This window comes from Salvelinus sp. IW2-2015, linkage group LG27 (genome assembly GCF_002910315.2).
Source record: "Salvelinus sp. IW2-2015 linkage group LG27, ASM291031v2, whole genome shotgun sequence".
In the NCBI taxonomy this organism is placed as follows: domain Eukaryota; kingdom Metazoa; phylum Chordata; class Actinopteri; order Salmoniformes; family Salmonidae; genus Salvelinus; species Salvelinus sp. IW2-2015.
The window spans coordinates 37,371,513-37,393,964 of NC_036867.1; the positions used below are offsets into that span (position 1 = coordinate 37,371,513).

The 22,452-nt window shown below is 46.0% G+C and overlaps 1 protein-coding gene across 1 annotated transcript in view; it reads right to left on the reverse strand.

Moving 5' to 3' along the window:
* Window positions 1–200: 200 nt before the first annotated feature.
* LOC111953170 (mitogen-activated protein kinase kinase kinase kinase 4) overlaps window positions 201–22,452 on the reverse strand; it is a 45,156-nt gene continuing 22,904 nt past the window's right edge. Inside the window, exons 7-32 of the mRNA XM_070435560.1 lie at window positions 22,174–22,304; window positions 21,931–21,985; window positions 21,699–21,777; window positions 21,066–21,241; window positions 20,651–20,723; window positions 20,171–20,381; window positions 19,486–19,647; window positions 19,295–19,381; window positions 17,912–18,520; window positions 16,370–16,525; window positions 15,493–15,723; window positions 14,493–14,599; window positions 14,257–14,378; window positions 14,047–14,144; window positions 13,081–13,259; window positions 12,591–12,702; window positions 12,095–12,388; window positions 10,297–10,414; window positions 9,861–10,031; window positions 9,511–9,654; window positions 9,240–9,374; window positions 9,013–9,113; window positions 8,743–8,892; window positions 7,594–7,753; window positions 2,901–3,040; window positions 201–2,720 (exon numbers count right to left, since the gene is read on the reverse strand). Coding sequence (XP_070291661.1) covers window positions 2,637–2,720; window positions 2,901–3,040; window positions 7,594–7,753; window positions 8,743–8,892; window positions 9,013–9,113; window positions 9,240–9,374; window positions 9,511–9,654; window positions 9,861–10,031; window positions 10,297–10,414; window positions 12,095–12,388; window positions 12,591–12,702; window positions 13,081–13,259; window positions 14,047–14,144; window positions 14,257–14,378; window positions 14,493–14,599; window positions 15,493–15,723; window positions 16,370–16,525; window positions 17,912–18,520; window positions 19,295–19,381; window positions 19,486–19,647; window positions 20,171–20,381; window positions 20,651–20,723; window positions 21,066–21,241; window positions 21,699–21,777; window positions 21,931–21,985; window positions 22,174–22,304 — 4,085 coding nt within the window. The 3' untranslated portion in view covers window positions 201–2,636. The remainder of the gene's footprint in view (window positions 2,721–2,900; window positions 3,041–7,593; window positions 7,754–8,742; window positions 8,893–9,012; window positions 9,114–9,239; window positions 9,375–9,510; window positions 9,655–9,860; window positions 10,032–10,296; window positions 10,415–12,094; window positions 12,389–12,590; window positions 12,703–13,080; window positions 13,260–14,046; window positions 14,145–14,256; window positions 14,379–14,492; window positions 14,600–15,492; window positions 15,724–16,369; window positions 16,526–17,911; window positions 18,521–19,294; window positions 19,382–19,485; window positions 19,648–20,170; window positions 20,382–20,650; window positions 20,724–21,065; window positions 21,242–21,698; window positions 21,778–21,930; window positions 21,986–22,173; window positions 22,305–22,452) is intronic.

Sequence of the window (22,452 nt, forward strand, 5' to 3'; positions counted from 1 at the left end):
TGCAACATTTACTTGGGGTTCTTTTACATGGTTTGTATAAATGTTACCATATTTGGAACACTTAAAATACAATATTTCCATAATGTTTCTTAGGCTCAGATTCATTTGACATTCGATTTGTTTACAGCCCCACATTTATTTCACACAATAGAGAAGACTGAATGCTTTATGTTAAAGGCTTACAAAACTACCCCACACAATTTAGTAAATTACTTAGGATTTTATTCAATGGAAAAAAGACCTTGAGGAAAATACAACACTTCCCATAATACACAGAGGACATAAATTAGAGTAGCATGGTAGAAACACTTGAGGAAAACATGTCACCTGGCACCTGGGCGGCAGAGAACCTTGTCACAGCGTTGCTGCAACGTTGCCACAGCCAAGGGCACACTGCTGTGTTATGCAGGAAAATCAGTGATTTAAACTCAGAATTTTGTCATTTTTGAAAAGTGAATGAACAGAGGTCGAGGGTTATTCCTGTACATGAACCTCCAAATGATACAAAAGCTAAAAAAAGGGATTATTGCCCTAAAATAAACCATAAATATTTATATTGATGCACATTGGTTTAACAAAACATTGCCTCTGTAAACATTTAACATAATGTGTGCATTAACTTTTATAAACCACTGCAGCCGCATAATTATAAGGGTAATAAAAATGACAGAAACAAACTAAGGAGTTAAAAATGTAATCGATACTTTCTGTAGTGGTTTGTAACACTGTTAAAATGTGTGACTTATGCCATCTTGGCATGCATCGCGTTTCACAGATGAGAAAGCATCTCATATCTATAATCTTACAGCGTTGCGTTCTTTAGAGAGGCCTGGAATCATCTCACCCAAACAGGATGTGACAGTCCACTGTAAGAGGGTCAAGCATTGGAGGGACATGTGACCATAGAGACATTATGATTTCCATTCTTGAAAAAAAAGTTTGTCCATACACACATACAAAGAATCTAACCAGGGTGCCAGTCTATCTCAGAAGACAAGGACAGTGGAGCTCCTTGCTGCTGCTTCAGACTGGCACCCAGGCTAACCAGGAAACATTAGGACAAACAAGTGCAGTCCCATTTTTCACTAGTTGGATCAAGAGACGAGAGGAAAACTAAAGAATTACAACCAGGAGCTGCTGGGGTTTGGAAAAGCTTCCAGGTTGTTGTCGTGTTGCTTTAATCCATAGCATACTACTGCCTGGACTGGGACGGACTGTACAAAACAAAATGTTCCCTTCTGCCCTCAGAGTCAAGATACTAAAATAATGCAGACAAGCTGAGGGGGTGAAGCTACCAGGCTATGGTGGTCTGATGGTATTAAAGAGTCCAACATGGAAATACAACGATTTCACAAATGTATCAAAATGGGGRCCATGCTGCTTCATAATAGTTTTTACATGTAATAATTCAATCTCACTCAAATGTCAGATTTTGATACATTTCCTGTAGGAGTTATGAGCAAAACCTAATGCATTTGTCACAACAGATTTTACAAGTAGCGACAAACGCAAACCTGAATTCAGTGGAGGGGCCCATTAAAATGAAAAACAAACAAATCGAAAGCTGTGGTTGCTGATACGTTTGGATATGTTGTGGATTTTAAAGCTTCATCTACAAATCGTTAAGGTATATTTAATCTTGACACTTGTTTCATTGAATACCCTGGTCATCATGCTACCAAATGGTGGGTCAAAGTCATGACCAAGACCATTCTCTAGAGTCTACTGTACATATCAACCCATTCACAGTTTGCCCAACACGACCAAGGAGAGGCAATGTGGCACRTTAAAGTTGAGGGAGGCTGGAAAAAACCCTCAGGAGTATATGGGACTGGAAAGGCCCCTATAAGGTTGCAGTGTCCTATTGAGGGTTAAGTCGACATCTTTGTTGAAACTTCTCTCCACACTTTAACCCTGTTTGAACCCTTATCAAGAGGAAGGCCAGAGTGAAAAAGAGACAAAAGTTACATTTTCAATGTCAAGCACGACCCGTTTGAAAATGCAACGGCATGTCAGAGGAACTGATCTAAGAAACTCTCAACACAGAAGTTGACCTGAACATGACCTGGACTAAACACAATAACAAACTACTGTATGACCCTTCACCTGTCTGGTGCTATAAGCTTCCCTTCCTCCGCAACAGTCTCTTTCATTCTTTTCCTCCCTCTGTCACACAATACATCCCCCCTCTCTTTTCTTCCAATAGACACACATTAACATCTACTAGTGTTTTGAATAAGTCGGGCTCAGATCCCTACTCTCACTGGTGCAGGAGGTAAGGGAAGGCTCTAGTAGGGTTTGGGGGCCAAGAACCCAGGAAAGCTGATGACGTCTGTTGTCAGAGCAGAGTGGCCAATGGGCATGATGACAACACTACCAACTGACACAAACAAACACAGTCCCATCAGCCTATAGGGACCCCGAGGCCTCCCCTTCATGATTTCAGTCCGTTTATCGTGCAATTGTCTTTTCTTATTTGAAACAGGTGATATTTAGGTATCACGCCGCCTCAGAGCTCAGTGAAGCTCGGTACTCCAGTTGTACGTCAAGTTCAAGATAATCATTGTCATGAGTCATCATTATGGTGGTAATAAACTGAGGGGTGCTGTCTTCATGCTGCTGGGTGTGTGTGTACACTACCAGCTAAGCAGGGAGGTACGGCCCAGGGTCATGAAGTAGACCTGGCTGGAACCTCCAGAACGCACCGACGCAAAGAACACCTGCAGGACAAAGACGGAGTGAGTGAGTGTGAGAGAGAGTGTGTGAGAGAGAGTGTGTGAGAGAGAGAGAGTGTGAGAGAGAGTGTGAGAGAGAGTGTGAGAGAGAGTGGCATCATTATCAACATTGATGAACATCTATGCAAGTAAGCAGTGTGTGTGTGTGTTGTACGCATAACTTACCTTGTCATTCCTCTCACACAGGAACTTGAGTCTCTGGGCTCTCTTGTGCATGAAGACCCCGTCCAGGTGTCCTGTCTCCACAGACCTGATCTCTATGGCCTTCTCCCCCCAGCCCATGATCTGGTTGGACCTAATGTAGGCTACACACACAGATGGACAATCAAGTTAGTAAGAACATGTGTGTGTGTGTTAAAACATGTTTAATGTGTGTGTGTAAAGTGCATTCGGAAAGTATTCAGACCCCCTCACTTTTTCCACATTGTTACGTTACAGCCTTATTCTAAAATTGATCTACACACAATACCCCATAATGACAAAGCGAAAACAGGTTTTTACATAATTATTCAGAAGCTTTGCTATGAGAGTCCACCTGTGACACACCTGTCTATAAGGTCCTACAGTTGACAGTGCATGTCAGAGAAAAAAACCAAGCCATGAGGTTGAAGGAATTGTCCGTAGAGCGCCAAGAGAGGATTGTGTCGAGGCACAGATCTGGGGAGGGTACAAAAAATGTCTGCAGAACTGAAGGTCCCCAAGAACACAGTGGACTCCATCATTCTTAAACGCAAGAAGTTTGGAACCACCAAGACTCTTCCTAGAGCTGGCCGCCCGGACAAACTAAGCAATCGGGGGAGAAAGGTCTTGTTCAGGGAGGTGACCAAGAACCCGATGGTCACTGACAGAGTTCCTCTGTTGAGATGAGAGAACCTTCCAGAAGGACAACCATCTCTGCAGCGCTCCACCAAATCAGGCCTTCATGGTAGAGTGGTCAGACAGAAGCCACTCCCCAGTAAAATGCACGACAGGCCGCTTGGAGTTTGCCAAAAGGCACCTAAAGGACTCTGACCGTGAGAAAGAAGATTATCTGGTCTTATGAAAGCAAGATTGAACTCTTTGGCCTTAATTTAATTTATTTATTTAACCTTTATTTAACCAGGTAGGCAAGTTGAGAACAAGTTCTCATTTACAATTGCGACCTGGCCAAGATAAAGCAAAGCAGTTCGACACATACAACACAGAGTTACACATGGAGTAAAACAAACATACAGTCAATAATACAGTAGAAAAATAAGTCTATATACAATGTGAGCAAGTGAGGTGAGATAAGGGAGGTGAAGGCAAAAAAAAGGACATGGTGGCGAAGTAAATACAATATAGGAAGTAAAACACTGGAATGGTTGATTTGCTGTGGAAGAATGTGCAAAGTAGAGATAGAAATAATGGGGTGCAAAGGAGCAAAATAAGTAAATAAATAAATACAGTAGGGAAAGAGGTAGTTGTTTGGGCTAAATTATAGATGGGCTATGTACAGGTGCAGTAATCTGTGAGCTGCTCTGACAGCTGGTGCTTAAAGCTAGTGAGGGAGATAAGTGTTTCCAGTTTCAGAGATTTTTGTAGTTCGTTCCAGTCATTGGCAGCAGAGAACTGGAAGGNGTCTCCACAGACCTGATCTCTATGGCCTTCTCCCCCCAGCCCATGATCTGGTTGGACCTAATGTAGGCTACACACACAGATGGACAATCAAGTTAATAAGAAAGTGTGTGTGTGTGTTTATTGAAAACAACTATGTACTTAAATTAAAAGGTATAAAACTTAGTTTCACCACAAGGCACTCCTGTGTGTCTTAAACATGTGTACAGTGCATTCGGAAAGTATTCAGACGCCTTCACTTTTTCATAATGTTGTTACGTTACAGCCTTATTCTAAAATTGAAATCAAATTGTAAAAAACGACAATACACCATAATGAAAAAGCTAAAACAAGTTAAACATTTTTGCTAATTTAAAAAAAAATGAATATGTTATTTACATAATTATTCAGACACCTTAGTATTAGACTCAAAATTGAGCTCAGGTGCATCCTGTTTCCATTTGATCAACCTTGAGATGTTTCTAAAACTTGGAGTCCACCTGTGGTAAATTCAATTGATTAGACATGATTTGGAAAGGCACACACACTAGAGGTCGACCGATTATGATTTTTCAACGTTGATACCGATTATTGGAGAACCCAAAAAAGTTACCGATTAAATCGGACATTTTTTTTTTTTTAGATATATATGTATTTGTAATAATGACAATTACAACAATACTGAATGAACACTTTAATTATAACTTAATATAATAAATAAATAAAGATCAATTTAGTCTCAAATAAATAATGAAACATGTTCAATTTGGTTTAAATAATGCAAAAACAAAGTGTTGGAGAAGAAAGTAAAAGTGCAATATGTGCCATGTTAAAACGCTAAGGTTTAAGTTCCTTGCTCAGAACATTTGAAAGCTGGTGGTTCCTTTTAACATGAGTCTTCAATATTCCCAGTTAAGAAGTTTTAGGTTGTAGTTATTATAGGAATTCTAGGATTATTTCTCTCTATACCATTTATTTCATATACCTTTGACTATTGGATGTTTTTATAGGCACTATACTATTGCCAGCCTAATCTCGGGAGTTGATAGGCTTGAAGTCATAAACAGCGCTGTGCTTCAAGCATTGCGAAGAGCTGCTGGCAAAYGCAGGAAAGTGCTGTTTGAATGAATGCTTACGAGCCTGCTACTGCCTACCACCGCTCAGTCAGACTGCTCTATCAAATCAAAGACTTAATTATAACATAATAACACACAGAAATACGAGCCTTAGTTAATTAATATGGTCAAATCCTGAAACTATCATTTCGAGAAAAAAAATGTTTATTCTTTCAGTGAAATAAGGTATTTTATCGAACGGGTGGCATCCATAAGTCTAAATATTCCTGTTACATTGCACAACCTTCAATGTCATGTCATAATTATGTAAAATTCAGGCAAATTAATTACAGTCTTTGTTAGGGAGAAATGGTCTTCACACAGTTCGCAACGAGCCAGGCAGCCCAAACTGCTGCATACACCCCGACTCTGCTTACACAGAACGCAAGAGAAGTGACACAATTTCCCTAGTTAATATTGCCTGCTAACATGAATTTCCTTTAACTACATATGCAGGTTTAAAAAATATACTTCTGTGTATTGATTTTAAGAAAGGGATTGATGTTTATGGTGCATTGGTGAAACGATAGTGCTTTTTTCGCGAATGCGCTTGTTAAATCATCCCCCGTCTGGCGAAGTAGGCTGTGATTCGATGATAAATTAACAGGCACCGCATTGATTATTTGCAACGCAGGACAAGCTAGTTAAACTAGTCATATCATCAACCATGTGTAGATAACTAGTGATTATGCTAAGATTGATTGTTTTTTATAAGATAAGTTTAATGCTAGCTTGCAACTTACCTTGGCTCCTTGCTGCACTCGTGTTACAGGTGGTCAAGCCTGCCACGCAGTCTCCTCGTGGAGTGCAATGTAATCGGCGTCCAAAAAGGCCGATTACCGATTGTTATGAAAACTTGAAATCGGCCCTAATTAATCAGCCATGCCGATTAATCGGTCGACCTCTAACACACACCTGTCTATATAAAGGTCCCACAGTTGACAGTGTATGTCAGAGCAAAAACCCAGCCATGAGGTTGAAGGAATTGTCCACAGAGCTACGAGACAGTATTGTATCGAGGCACAGATCTGGGGAAGGGTACCAAAAAAATGTCTGCAGCATTGAAGAACACAGTGGCCTCCATCATTCTTAAATAGAAGTTTGGAACTAGCAAGACTCTTCCTAGAGCTGGCTGCCCGGCCAAACTGAGCAATCGGGGGAGAAGGGCCTTGGTCAGGGAGGTGACCAAGAACCAGATGGTGACTCTGAGAGTTCCTCTGTGGCGATGAGATAACCTTCCAGAAGGACAACCATCTCTGCAGCACCCCACCAATCAGGCCTTTATGGTAGAGTGGCCAGACGGAAGCCACTCCTCAGTAAAAGGCTCATGACAGCCTGCTTGGAGTTTGCCAAAAGGCACCTAAAGGACTCTGACCATGAGAAACAAGATTCTCTGGTCTGATGAAACCAAGATTAAACTCTTTGACCTGAATGCCAAGCGTCACGTCAGGAAGAAACCTGGCACCACCCCTACAGTGAAGCATTGTGGTGGCAGCATCATGCTGTGGGGATGTTTTTCAGCAGCAGGCACTGGGAGACCAGTCAGGATCGAGGGAAAGATTAACAGAGCAATGTACCGAGAGATCCTTGTTTCAAACCTGCTCCAGAGTGCTCAGGACCTCAGAATGGGACGAAGGACAACGACCCTAAGCACACAGCCAAGACAATGCAGAAGTGGCTTCAGGACATGTCTCAATGTCCTTGAGTGGCCTAGCCAGTGCCCGGACTTGAACATCTCTGGAGAGACCTGAAAATGGCTGTACAGCAACACTCCCCATCCAACCTGACAGAGCATGAGGATCTGCAGAGAAGAATAGGAGAAACTCCCCAAATACAGGTGTGCCAAGCTTGTAGCGTCATACCCAAGAAGACTCTGGGCTGTAATCGCTGCCAAAGGTGCTTCAACAAAGTACTGATTAAAGGGTCTGAATACTTAAGTAAAATGCGATATCAGTTTATTATTTTTAATAAATCTGCAAAAATGTCTAAAAACCTGTTTTGCTTTTTCATTATTATAGGGTATCATGTGTAGATTGATGAGGAACTTGTCCATTTATTTTAACCCATTTTAGAATAAGGCTGTAGCGTAACAAAATGTGGAAAAAGTGAAGGGTCTGAATACTTTCTGAATGCAGTGTATGTGCGTCCCGTGTGTGAGTGTTACATACCCACTGAGGTAGGCATCTCGCCCCATTGCAGCACCACGTCTTTGGTGATGCGTCCGTAGGTGTTGACGTAGACGCCCTCATCCTCGTAACACACCAGCAGCTCAATACCGTCCGTGTTGGGCAGGATGATGATGGCATGGGACTGGATATTGGTCTGGATCTGAAGGGAGAGGAAGAGTAGAGAGGGAGGAAGGAGGCGAGAGAGCAAACAGAGAAAGAAAAAAAGGTTAGTCTCGGGTCGTATTCATAAAGAACTTAGCTGAAGAAAAAAATCAACTGAAACAATGAGTGACTACCTGTACTTGCCCAATAAGAAAGACTTGTTTTCGCTTTCCGTTGAAAAATGTTTTGATACAGTGTGACCTAATGAATATGCCCCCATATACATGGGCTGAATCTCAAACCGAAGACTTGGCCCCTTAGTCCTTTATCGAGTGGCCACTTGCTGTTGTGTTCGACAGTGATCACTCGAGTCTGTCAGTGTTTTGGCCAAAATGAGCATTGAGACGATACACACGCGATGTCCCAACTGTAACTTATCTAAATCCATTTGCGAGCATTGTCTCCCGCGACCTGTCTTGTAGCATGACTCATTTGCAATGAAACACGGGCACTGGGGACCTTGGGCAGACAGACGCATACTCCGATATACAGTGAGAAAGTAGTAAAAACAAAACGACATCTCCCTATTCCTGCACAGCGCAGCAGTGACTGGCTCAGGTTTACCTAGCAAGTTAATAATGGATAAGTTTGTGTACAAACTTCAGAAACACACTAAACTCCTTAGCTAGATGTAAAATCCTGTCACTAAGACCTCCTCGGAATTAAACTTCAAAATTAATTAAATGTATTGATTTATCTTGACTTTTTCTGAAAATGTGAGGACGAGGAAGTAGTGACTGTTTCTAGGTAACATGCTAAGATTCATGGGAAGAAGTTGGTGCCATGGGCGCTGAGTCGGCATAGGATAAAAGAGGACAAAGAGGCTTCCGAAGGGCGCAGTGGAGCCCTTGACAATCAGCATTTGAGATTGGCTCGTGAACGCGCATATCGAGTGGTGAAAGTGTTCGGTTTGCGATTCAGCCATGGATTGGTGGAGCAGGGAAAAACAGGAAGCAGAGGAATGAGACAGATGGATGGGTCTCTTACGTGTGTGGGAAGGTAGATGTCGTAAACCGCCCCAGAGTCCACGTCCACGGCGTGGAAGCCGTTGCTGGAGCCGTAGATTACCTTTAACCTCTGGCCCTCCTCCACCGTCAGGTCAACCAGCAGGGGCTTGTGCACCAGGTCACCAAACGACTGCAGGAGGAAGATGTTAAAATGGACATAATGCACCTTTAAGGTCATATTTGTAGTGGAAATGTGAATGTAAACCAATGCCATGGTGGTCCGACTGCAGCCTGAGCCAGTTTACTGTACCTTGAAGGCCATGAACTTGTGGTACGGCTTGGGGGCCCACGCATAGACCTCCACAGAGTTCTTCAAGGCAAGAACCAAGAACTTGATCCTCTCATATTTCACTGAAATCAAGAGAGGAAAAAAAGTTTTATTTCTGACCGCTCGTCAAGATTGGACTTGGACCTGCTACAGCCTTGTAACAAGAGAAAAGGTGTCATTCCTGATGGTAAATGGGGAGTGGAACGTACCGACTTTGTAGTGTACGCAGCCCTCCAGCTCTCCTACAGTGACCCAGCCCTGCTTCTTCTCCACCTCTGGGTCGTTGTGCAATATCTTGTTCCTCAGCCAGGACAGGTAGTACACACGCAACTTGTTCTTCTTCCCTGTGTGTGTGTGTGTGTGTGTGTGATTTAGAGAGGGAAGGATGGTGAGATAGAAAAACAAGAGAGAATGAGTTTGAGTACCGGATAATTCAGGAGAGTCTGTATTTGTGTGTCCGTGCACCTCCGTGGTCCATACCTGATATAGTGACCAGGACGTTGAGTCCCTCCAGGACGTCCATCTGCTGGATGCGCCGTCGGCTGATGAGGGGGTAGACCTTCCCCTGACCGCTACGGTCCAGCAGCATCAGACCACTCTCTGTCCCCACCAGCAGGTTGACACCTGGGAGAGGACAGGGACACACACACCAGTCAGATGGGGGGGGGGCAGGTCTGTCATGCTTGTCACTAAACCGATGATGGATTTCCTATCAATTGTATCTATCCATTCATCCATCCAATCAGTAAATCACACATCCATCTATTCATCCATCTATTCATCCATCAACTCCTTCTACTCATCCACCCATCTCTCTCTCAGGTACGTACCCCATAGTGCAGCACACAGGATCTCAGAGTTGAACCTCTTCTTGTACTTGCGGATCTCAGGCGTGTCGCTCTGGGGGCGTGTGTTGACCGGGTTCACATTGACCACGGAACCCTTACGTGACGGGTCAGCCCTCAGGGCGTCCACCAGCCTCCCGTCGTTCCCGAAGGCCGCTGTGGACACCAAAGGTCAGAGGTCAGATGGAGAAGGGGTGGGGCTTTGCTTTGTCATTAAGAGCCCTTGATGATCATGCTCTGTAATTACACTTCCTGTGCCAAAGCCACTGCTTATGTTCTATGTATAGTTCAGGGTATACTAACTCCTAGTTACTGACCCAGAGATGATTCTATTGTTAATGGATAAGATGAGGACTGGAGAAAAGAGAACTGATCCTAAATCAGCATTAAAAGGGTAGARAAGGAAGAGGAGGTGACTCACCCATGTTGTTGAGGGAGCTGCCGCTRGAGGGGGAGACCTGCAGGAGGCGCGGGTCGATGAAGGGGGTGAATGAGGAGGAAGACTTGTGTTTCTGCATGGTGTTGCTGGCCGATTGGGTCTGGCGACAAAGGCACGGGAGTGAGAGCAGAACACACACACACACACACACAACAGTGGACAGATATAAGAATGCTGGGTGCTTATATTTGTCCTGTTTTAAGTGTGTATTATATGCAGGTGTGAAACGGAAATGTGTTTTTTGCATATCACAACTCCCCCCGGGACACCTTCAGAGAGTGGGGTCACGGCCTAGGTCAGACATTATTAGTTGTGACACTGGAGCAATTAGAGTTAACTGCCTTGCTCAAGGGCATATCAACTGATTCTTTACCATGTCGCCTCTGGGATTCGAACTAGAGACCTTTTGGTTACTGGCCCAACGGCTAGGCTACCTGCCACCCTAAAGGATCCCCATCACCCTGTAACTCAACCTGGTCACCCTGTAACTCAACCTACACTATCAGTATTGCCTGAGCCTATTTCTCCTTGGCTTCATACTGTAAAATGTTACAATATTATTTGTTGTATAATCTGTTTGTATTGAAGAATACTTTTTTCCCCAACAGGGGGAGCTATGGCAGCTGCAGTGAGTCTGGTTTGAACTCAGCAATGGATCCATTTTACTGCGCTCATGACTTTCTATGGAAGACATGTTTATTGCTGGGCTACAATAACATAAGGCTGAATAGGATTTATAGTAGCCAATTAACAGTACRATAGGAAGGGCCTGCAGGCTTGGCCAATCTAAAACTGAGAATCACTCAGACCTGCTTTAAAAACCATAGGGCTTCATAAAACTATCTACAAACTGGGTTCTGTTACAATACACTGTACATCAGGACATTTCTCATCATCTAGTAATCAAACATGACATCTACTCTACGGACGGCAAAAACAAAACACACACAAAACGCATGGGAAGATTTGACATGCAGTTGTTGTTGGAAGCAGACATGAAAAACAAGGTCAGTGACTTAAAAAGGAAAGCAGAACCAACATGGAAAGGAAATAAAGATGGCGTGTTCAGGATAGAAACAGAAATTCAGAGAGAAACGGGATGAAATATGAAAAGTCAAATTGCCAGTGTAAAGCACACAGATTTGCTCAAACGCCACCATCAAAATGCAGCAGTTTATCATTAGGCTAAAGGTAGACGTGCTGTTCAGTGTCTTGGTGTCTTCCATGATAGTAGCGTTATCATGCCAACACACACCTTTAGTTGGGCAGTAAAATCCATACAGGCTAGGGTTGTCCAAAAGCACCGCACACCAAGCATGCTAGCTACCACCCAGGCRCAGCCTACTACTAAACTGCTAGAGTGAAATGGCATCAAAGCACTAGGGCTGTGGAGAGATGGGAGATGAAGTCCAATGAGGTGTTCCACAACCTCTTTACCCATGACAAGATGGACTACATAGAATTCACCTCCCAGCTTGCACCTGGGCAAAGTGTTTTAAAAACGCTCTCTAGACTAGTAAAGCCACTTGCTCATTGCTAAGGTCCCACACTAGGTGGCGCTAGTGTTAGAGGCAGCGTTATGAGAAATATTCAGAAGGTGAAGCAGCCCAGAGATCATTAGTCAGTTCAGTCAGTCAGCCAGCAAGGGGCAGAGTAGACTGAACAACCAGAGTAGCCAGCTTAAGGGACAGGGTAGACTAAATAACCAGAGTAGCCAGCCAACAGGGGACAGAGTAGACTGAACAACCAGAGTAGCCAGCTTAAGGGACGGGGGACATACCTCGATGGCAGTGAGCTTGTCCAGGGGGGTCTGGGGGGACATGGCTGGGCTGACATGGCTGGAGGAGGAGGAGGGGGAGTTGGAGATGGAAGATGAGGAAGAGGTGGGGGAGTGGTGGCTCTGCTGAATAAGGTCTGGCAGCAGGTGAATGCGGCCGGCAAAGCCGTTTTTCTCCTGGTGACCGTTACCRGGACCGGGAGGAGTATGTGCTTGAACGGCTTGACCGTGAGCCGCACTGGGACCGGAGGAGGATGAAGAGACATTGACCGCCGGGCGCTTTTTGTCGCCCGCGCTCTGTAACCAAGAACAACCTCAACTTGTATCTCGTTGTTTTCCACTAGTAACTGTACATGATAGTGTGCTTTACCAGCAAACAAAGACTCAACATAGAAAATGAAAGAAGATGATAACAATTGAAAGCAGGGGTGGAAGTGGGTGGGTGGGGGAAAAAGAGAGGAGGACATGATAACAACCAGAGAGTCTTCTGCAGTCCTACCTGTCTGATGACCAAGGTGCCATCCTTGGAGGGTGTKGTGAGGTCGTTCTCTGAGTCGTCGTGGGCCAGTAAGGTCTTCAGGGATGCAGTCTCTCCGTTACTCAGACCTCTCCTGGTGTAAACAATACGTCTCATATTCAAACTCCAATTATTAATAATACATGGGACTTGTATAATCGCACTTTTCAATGACCCAAATGACTCACCTCATACAAGTCTTTCTATACTATATAGTATATATTATATGATCGACTTTTCATGTTGATATAATATAACATCAAGGTGTGCCTCCCGCTGCATCTGAAAGCCTTTTAGGGCAGTATCACTAAGGCCTCGAGTTCATAAAGTGTCATTGTGCTGATCTAGGATCAGTTTTGCCTTTCAGATCATAATGAATGAGATTACAAGGATGTGGGGAAACCTGATCGCAGATTAAGACGCTGTGAATACGGGCCCAGGTCAGAGTTGAGAGGTCAGGGTTGTTACGTACCCGGCCCTGGTATCCTCTGCTCCYGAGGTGGACTCGTCTGCTGCGTCCTGGTCCACTTCTTCATCRTCGTCTTCGTCGGTGGTGCCTGACTCCTCGCTGGAGGAGGAGTAGTCTGTCACCTTGTTGGGGGGACGCACATCCTCCACTGCCCGCAGCTCTTTGGCCAGGGCCGTCAGGTCCTAGAGGTCAAATAAGGCTCTGAATATTTTCAATACTCCCTTCCCGAAAGGTTGTCACTGATTTAAACCATGTCAGATTACTGACTACTAGTCTTACAGAGGGAGGATGCATTGTCAAAGGATTGAACTGGGTCGAGCACGGGAGCATCAATTCCCCATACATTAAGGCCATAACATTAACCTCAGTTAAGAGCTAGCCAACAGGCTGTTGAAAACAGTTAACTTGTGATGTGCCAGGTGAAGAGCAACTGGATTGGGACGGCGCAGGCAGGAGGCAAGAAGAAGACAGCAGGAGGAAAGAAGACAGCAGGAGGAAAGAAGACAGCAGGGAGAGGGGCGGGTCAGAGGTGCATCGTCAGCCAATCACGTGGCAGCCAAGGAGAGGACGACCAATGACTGGGAGGCAAATGGAAGAGCGATGGAATTGGGTCCTGAACTTCTCACAGGACAACCCTCTTCTGAAACGTTTAAGCATTCATGGTGGCCCATGCAGTGTGGAAATAAGCATAGCATCAAAGCATGACATATTGTTATGCACGCTTGCTTACCACGTCACCCTATACAAATTCCCCCCATAATCACATCGTTGGAGTAATGGGATGCCACAGGTTGTCGTGTCATGGCCCATAGGGAACACCAGAAGACAAGACAACGGGATAGTCAGCCATAGAAACACAACCACACTGTGTTACTGTAGCAGGCTGCAGTGCTGGCCTGGTTTACAGCCAGTTGCAGGGACCACCACTAAAACAGTACGTGGATACAGTCATAAGAGATAGGTACTTACGGCTGGCCGGTTGGGTCGGGCAAAGTCCTTCTTGTCGTCAGGCTTTTTGGCAGCGTTGTCGGGGCGTTGCAGTGGGGAGCCCTCAGACTTAGACGATGCTGGAGGAGATGATGGTAAAATGACATTAGTGGAAGACCTACAAGACACTAAATGCAGTATTGTACATCCAGTATGCTGTGTGTATTCTGTGTGTGTGTGTGTGTTACTCACAGCGTGCTCTGAACCTCTCCCCAGAGCCGGCCTGGGAGCTGGAGGAGCCAGAGGAGCTGCCACTGCCAGGCCTGGGAACCAGCTTCTCCACTCGGTCCCACAGCAGACGTGGCTCCGCATTACTGGAAGACACACAACACAGGAGAGAGATTGAAAACACACACACACACACTTCCCCATACCCACCCCACGAACAATTTAACTTTTTCAAACACCACACAGAGTTGACCGCCTACCTGCCGGCGCTCCTCTGTACTGCCTGGTTGCTAGGCGGGGCAGAGGCCTGGAGAGGAGAGTCTCTGCGTGACAGCACAGGGGACCTGGATGTTGTCCTCACTGGAACCTGTGGTAGACAAGACAGACGCCCTCACACACCTGGCTACAGGAGCATAAACGACCACCACCACACAGCAGGGCCTAGCACCGCTGCATAGCCCCAATCCCTCTTCCCAAATGTGCATTCTACCCTCCAACTACGTCGCTGGATCATGTTATTCATCTACAGAGAAGACATGGATATTGGTAATAAACTCTGGACCCAGATCATTATTCAATAGCTATGATCTATTATCCCCACCAAGCAGTGGTCTAAGTTCAGGGTTCCCCAAACTCTGTCCTGAGAGCACGTTTTGGGTTTTGCCCTAGCACTACACAGCTGATTCAAATAACCAACTCATCATCAAGCTTTGACTATTTGATTCAGCTGTGTAGTGCTGGGGCAAAAAACTAAAATGTGGGGTGGGCAGGACCGAGTTTTGGGAAAAGCTGGTCTAGGTAACGGTTTTGGTCGGCCCTCCGTTACATTAGTGGACAGAGTGAATATGATGGGCATGCATGATGTACACAGTGAAGTACTAGAAGAGGAACAACTCATGAAGCCATGCAGGACCAGATGGTGTGTAGTTAGCCAGTGGAAGCACAGCACTGAGTAAAGCTAGTTACTATAGGGACTCCAGTACTGTACACTGGGACAATTGCAGCTACAACCTGGAGATATTTCTCAAGATTGCTATCAATCACTGATTATACTACTGAACCAGACTAATCTACTTTATTGTAGACCTACACTATGCTGTGGGACACAGCCTTATAATGGTGAAGGCAAAAGCACACAGTGTAATCCCACTGCTGTTGGATGGGACACCCAGAGAGGCTGTAGACATTGCTATCTTGCCCCTCTGAGGGGACCACAAATGGGGGCTGGAAAAGGGGGTCCCCTGGGCTGTCCTCTCTTACCCTGGGGGGCACCTCGTCGCTGGGGCCCGAGGCGAGGGGCTGGGGGTCAGTGCGTGCAGCTGATGGTGCGGCAGCAGAGGGGTGAAGGTGGTGGTTGTGGGGCTCCTGGGAGCGCAGATGGAGATGTGCAAAACTAGGAACCGCGGGTTCACTGAAGGAATGGGAGCGAGACACGACRGGGGGCGGGGCGGCGCTGCTGCTCTTAAGAGCGGCCAGGTGGGACCACTGGACCTTCCAGACAGACAGACAGACACACAGAGGGGAGAGAACAGGGGGGAGGTAGGAGGGAGGGGGAGAAGGTCAAACTACAGAGTGAAGGCACAGAGATGAAGGACATGGCTGAAAACATATGCATATACATGTAACATATGCATATAATAGACATGCATTGCACATACAGACATCATGCAGTTCGAGACGTACACAAACAAAAGCGACAACAGAAACAGTCACAGGTTCACGCACAAAAACATTTACAGTGAAGACAAATAACAGGACAACAGATAGTTGAATGGCACAGTGAGAGGGGCAAGGAGATGAGTGAAGGGGAGCCAAGCAGCCAATCACATGCAGCCTCCTCTGGCATCCTGGGTAAGGTTTATCACACCACTGAAGGGACAAGCTTTTGCTCAGGTCAATTAGTGGAAGGTTCCAGAAATCCCACTATGACACAACAGATTTGAGTAGATCTACTGACATGATGGAGCATGTCATTGTATTGGGACCTCTACTAGCTCACAGAGATATATCATTCTATATCTGTGTGGGTGCTAGAATGGACAACTCGTGGCGACAATGCCTTGCTGTCAGATAACCTACTGTATGGAGAGCGGTAGATCGAGAGAGAGAAGGGAGGGAAGGATGAGGAGAGGTTTACCTGTGGTTCCATGGGCCGGTGCATGGCAGGCGGAACAGACTCGGAGGAGGAGCTGCCGTTAGAGAAGGGTTCGGAGCGGGGGGGCACGGGGGGCTGCTTGGTGGGTGGGGCGGTCTGGGGGGAGCCCTGAATGTTCTTTCGGAAGCGCTCGTCGGCCTGGGAGTGCAGGACAGACAGACAAAGACAGACAGGGTCAGTGAGGATCAGCGGGGGTCAAGGTTGAGGCATTAACGCAACGACAAAATACACAAGGAGAACGAGGAAGAGTCAACACTGAAGCCGACGCCTTGTTATCGACAGGGAGGGAAAGTCCACTGACATGCATACGAGCCCACCTCAGACAGTCTGTTAATGACATCTTACACCTCCAGGGGGAGTCATCCCAGAGAACACAGTCTCTCTCTAGGACCCAGCAGCACACATACATTAGTGTGGGCCTGAGCTGACCACATGCATAACAACCTCTCCAGTCACTTACCTGAAGCGTACAAGGCACAGCCGCATAACAAACCATCACGCTTATTTAGTAGGTATGGGAGTGGAAGACAAGAGCAGGAACCCGGACTACTTTGTCTGCTTTTCATCACTGCGGCAGAGACAGCAATACAACTGGTAATTCACAAGAATGTGTGAAGTACTGACAGCGTCGACTTATCACCTACTGCTTAAAATACTAAATACATTACAAGAGCAGGAACCCGGACTACTTTGTCTGCTTTTCATCACTGCGGCAGAGACAGCAATACAACTGGTAATTCACAAGAATGTGTGAAGTACTGACAGCGTCGACTTATCACCTACTGCTTAAGGCTATATCAATTCAAGCCCATTGATTTAAATATGTGTTACATTCAGGTATGGCAACTCAACTGTGAATACATATGAAAGAAAATAGATGCATTTTTATGAAATTAATTACAGCTGACTAATGGCAAGAGAAAATGTACCGTGTTTTACGTAATCAAACCATTTGGTCCTAAACGCAAAATGATGTTGACAGAGATCCAGCTTGCAGCGCTTCAGTCTATACTTAGTCTTTTTCTTGCTCAGTCCTCTCAAGATTCAGACACGTCATCCTCAAGACGTTTTAGTAGAGAAGCATCAGATAGTCAAGCAAAGACTAGAGCCAGAAGTGAAGCAGTACAGTTTTAGAGAGGCGGTGGTTGTGAGCGACTGGCTTTCTTTTCTCTCACTGTCCTCTCCTCTTACCCGGAAGGTCAAACAAAATGGTTGGCTGAGAAGTCTATTCGCTAATAATTTTGTGTAGCGCCACCAAATCAGAAACAGACAACGACATTGTTATCCTAGTAAGGTAAAGTTACAGGCTATTTTGTGTCGCATACGTTAAACGCAGCGCTACATTGGACTGTGTGAGGTATTAAACACTATTTTAAGACGATAACTGAAAGAAAAAAGAAAACCATAACTCCAGCTCACACCACCAGGACTAACAACACGCTGTGTGGAGAGGGGGGGCAGGCAGCTAGAATAGAAGTAGCAGCAGGCAGCAGAAGGAGGAAGTGATGTCGTGTTGGGGTTCACCTCTCTGATTGGCTGAGGATCACCRAGAGCGTCGCTAGGCTCCGAGCGGTCTGTCTGTGGGGACTTGGGGCCGTCTAGGCCCCCGGTCTGTGAGGGTTTAGTAACGTCTGTAGACTGGGTGGCTAGGGCATCGCTATTGTCAGAGGTGGTCTTTTCTGAGTCTTTATCAACACTGTTGGGGTACAGTTTCTGAGGGGCCTTGGTAGTATTATCCCGGGACATGTTTTGTGGGGACTTTGTGGTATCCGAGGACATTCTCCGTGGGGCGTTAGCAGTAACGTTGTCCAGGAAATGGGCTTGTGGGGACCTAGTGTTATCGCAGGACGTTCTCCGTGAAGCAATAGCATTAGAATTATTGAGGAAGTGGGGTTGTGGAGCTGGGGCTCTATCGCCAACAGGGCCTGGGGACGTTGTCTGAGGGGCTTTGCTAGTACTGTCAGGGGACATTCTCTTGGGGTCTTCAGTCTTTTGGCAGGGCTGCGGTGGTTTATTGTCGTGCTGGAGGGACAGCAGATAGGCCTGCTCCTGCTGCAGACGCTTGTGGAGACGCTCCGCCTTCCGCTGCTCCTCCAGCTCCCTCCATTTGAACTCCTGATGCAGAGTGCGCGGCTGAGTTGAGGCACATTAGACATGGGGGAAAGTGGCTAATGGCATGTATAAGCTAATGCTGCCTTGGGGGGCATTTCTATTAAATTAAGCACTTGAAGACTGGTTCAGCCTAGTTCTATAAAGATGACGTAAACTTGATCAATTAAAGCCTACAAACATGTTAAATAAAGTCTACAATAAGATGCAGATTCTTTCATTTCATTACCCACAAATAAATTCATGTTACAACCTTCTTTTGCGAGTAATAGAAACAAAGTTGAGGATTGGGTGAATAGTGTTGAATGGTTCAATTTATGGGAAGCAAGACAGAATGGTGAATGCTGAGCAATAAAGAAACAAAAAGGTGACATATATATATATATATTCCTCAGGATGTGAATGTAACCAGAGACACCGACCGAGAAACATAGGAACTCCATCTTCCTGTAGGGTATTTCCGAATGACAAATCTATACAACAGCTAACATCAACCATATATCATACAATATAGCCATTACACCTTGCCTTGATTACCATCTATGTTCTAGAAAAGAGCTTGCTCCTAAATGTGCGATCCAGTCCTGAAAACAGGGTCTTTCTCAGTGGGGTGCAACATTTACAACGTTGTCAATACAAATGTAATAGAATACAGCTCCAGACACCATTCCCTGTTCTACTTAACAAAGACTGGGTGTTCTACGTAACCAMTTTCTGAACGTCCTKTAACGTTGCGCCCTCCTGAACACGCCCCTGGAAAGTAAGTAGGATGCTAGTGGTAGGATGCAAGTTTCTTACCAGGAGCATGGCCTGTTCATGGAGCAGCTGCTGCTGCARGATCTCCAGGTGCCTCTGCTCCTCTTCCAGCTGTCGACGAATGTACTCCTGTCAATCAAACACAGCCTCCATGATTGGATGAAATACAGGAAGTGACAAAACTGCMCAGCATGTAGGCCAATTAGAGTGCTTCTTGTCACTTAAAGACCTACCTGCTCACGGTCGCTCCTCCTCTTCTCCTCCTCCGCCCTCCGGCGCTCGTCGTCCTCTTTCCGCCGTCGTTCCATCTCCTCCATGCGCCTCTTCTCCTCCTGCTCGCGGCGGCGCTGCTCGCGCTCCTGCTGCCTCCTCATCTCGCGCTCGCGCCGCTGTTGCTGTGAGGCACCAGGAGGGGGTGACAGAGAGAGAACCTCAGGGATACGACACACAGGGAGAGCTGAAATTCTAGTTGGGATTCCCTGTTCAAAGATATTATGAGATATCGCTGCTACTATGGCAATGATTTTCCATAGTAGCAGTGATCTGAATGATTTGAGGAAAACAAGAGAGGATGGGAGGTCAAATACAGGCTTTGGTGAATTGATCAAGCGAGGAGCAGCTGTCTATAGATCTAGAAATATAGGACGCCTTTCATCCTYGTAATGGCAGTCTTCTGTGACAGCATGAGCTGCGTCATTGTGGGCAATCCAAGTTCGACCCTCTATGGGGTGATCACAGTTTCTCTGTCCAATCGTGGCTGCAGGATCAACCTACACCCCGCCCATTTCTTCAGACAGCAGAACTAGCCAATTAGAGTTATTCAGAGCATGCAGCACGTCACACTGTACTTGCACCCTAAATTCTACATACAAGTTTTACTAAAAACAAAATCAATGAATCAATGTTTATTAACTCTACCTCCTCCAGTCGCCTCCKCTGCTCCTTCTGTTGCTCAATGCGTTTCTGTCTCTCGGCCAGTAGTTGGCGCTTGTACTCCTCCTGCTCACGGAGCTGCTGCTCCTGCAGGAGCTGCTGTCGGCGCAGCGCCTCCGAGCGCTCCTTGTTCTCCTGCTGCAGCCGGATGAAGTCCTTACGCAGCGTCGACTCCCCCGGCATGTTCACTATGGAGCTGCAGGGTGGACCAGCGGATACGAGGGAATAGTCATTTAGTTCAAGGGAACAGTATGTTAGTTCATGAGTTAATTCAATGGAATGGTGAGTTAGTTCATGATTTTGTTCAAGGGAATAGTTGGTTAGTTTCTGTGTCAGATGGGTGGAGTTGTWYAGCGATTCCAGGTAGGCGTTCACTACACTGGTGGCAGGTGAGGAGTGCTATCCCGCTATATTGTGAATTGCAAAATGAACTGTGTACATCAACATGTAACACTAAGACATTACCTAGGCTCTCCCTCTTGCTCTCCAGCATCCTCCTCTTCCTCCTCACTTCCGCTGTACTCATATTCAGTCTCATCTGAAAAACAAGACGTGGATAGTGTGGCAAGATGTAGAAACATGGGCTATTCAGTGTAAATGTAAAGCACATTAAAAAGGCCCAAAGCAGATGTTATGTCAACATCAAATAATTTCTGGGTAACAATTAAGTATGTTAATGTGATTGTTTTCAATTAAAATGGTTCTTAGCAAAGAGCAATTTATTCTCCCAAAGTATCTGGGATTGGTCTGAGTTGGGAAAATGGTTTGAAACAAGCAGAGATTTCAGGCAATCTTTTCAAACAGCTCTTACACTAAAAGGGCACTGTCATCATTTTCACAGTATTACTTTAAGACTCTGTGATTGAACAGGTAGACTCACCTTTCTCCCCCCTCTTCTTCTTGGTGCGGTCGATGTGGTCTTTGAGCTGGATGCGGACCTGCCTCTCGTTGGGCTGGTCCCTGATGAAGGGGTGCTTGAGCAGCTGCTCGGTGGGGGGRCGCTGGTTGTAGTTCTTCACCAGGGAGCCCTCGATGAAGCTGCAAAACTTCTTAGACCTGAAGGGGGGGGTCAAGACAGATGAGGCCGCTAATGAGATTACCACCAGTCGTATTACCACCAGTAATCATGTGGACTGAGGGGCTCGTTGTCTGACATAAAATAAATCTCTGACAGACAAACTAAACTTACCGTCAAAAGAGCCATGTGAAACTACAAGTCTGAAATAGGAAGATCCTGTTTTATCCATTTAGACAGAAATCCAGTGAGCCTTTCATAACTTATATACAAKGAATATTCTGGGAAAAACCCGTCTCAGAAGAAAAGCGGTCATAATCGTAAATGCACTGGTGCCAGAGGAAAGTCTGAGGGTTGAGTTTTCCCCCGGAACGAGGGCTGGGGASCCTCGCCGTGAGCCAACAGGCCTTCCTCCCATGTGCCACAGCTGTTCAGAGAGGAGGAGGAGAGCGAGAGAGGAGACCTCTAAACCCAGCTGACAGAATCTTGGTAACTTACCACTTCTTGGACTTGAGTCGCGGGGGAGGGTTCCTTGGGATGAGGAAGAGTGCTCGCATCGGATGCATGTCGCACAGCGCTGAAAGTGAACACACACACCAGAAGGGATAAAGGAGGGAATCCGTATAAACATGACAGCGAGAAAAGCAAAAGACAAGGGCAGAAGGAACCAATAGAGTTGCCATCTAAAAGAGACGATAGAGGTGTGACCTGGGGATAGGCAGGTACTTACGAGGAGCTCCTTCGGCCATTTCAATGGCRGTGATTCCAGTGGACCATAAGTCACTCTGAGAGACACACAGTGAGAGAGGCATCAGACATAGCAACACACACACACACTACATCAGTACTGAAGAGCAACATCCTCGACCCCACATCGTACCAGTAGCTAAAGATGTCAAGGAGGACATAGGGGGCAGGTTCATATAAGGGCTAAAACATCTGAGTACTGTGTGGAAGAGGGCGAGGGTCATACTCTGTAGTCGTAGGTGGCCTCAGGGTTCTCGTCACAGGCGATGACCTCGGGCGCCATCCAATAGGGCGTCCCGATGAATGTGTTCCTCCTCCCCACCGTCCGGTCCAACTGGGCACTCACGCCAAAGTCCACTGAGAAGACAACCAATCAGAAGAGACAAGTTGAAACTAGTTATATACAACTGCATTGCAGTAAACGCCTAGACAAGGTGACTGGCTAAAATGGCTATGATTTTGGAGCTGAGATTGGCAGCTGCAGGGTTTAGACCAATCAGGGTTG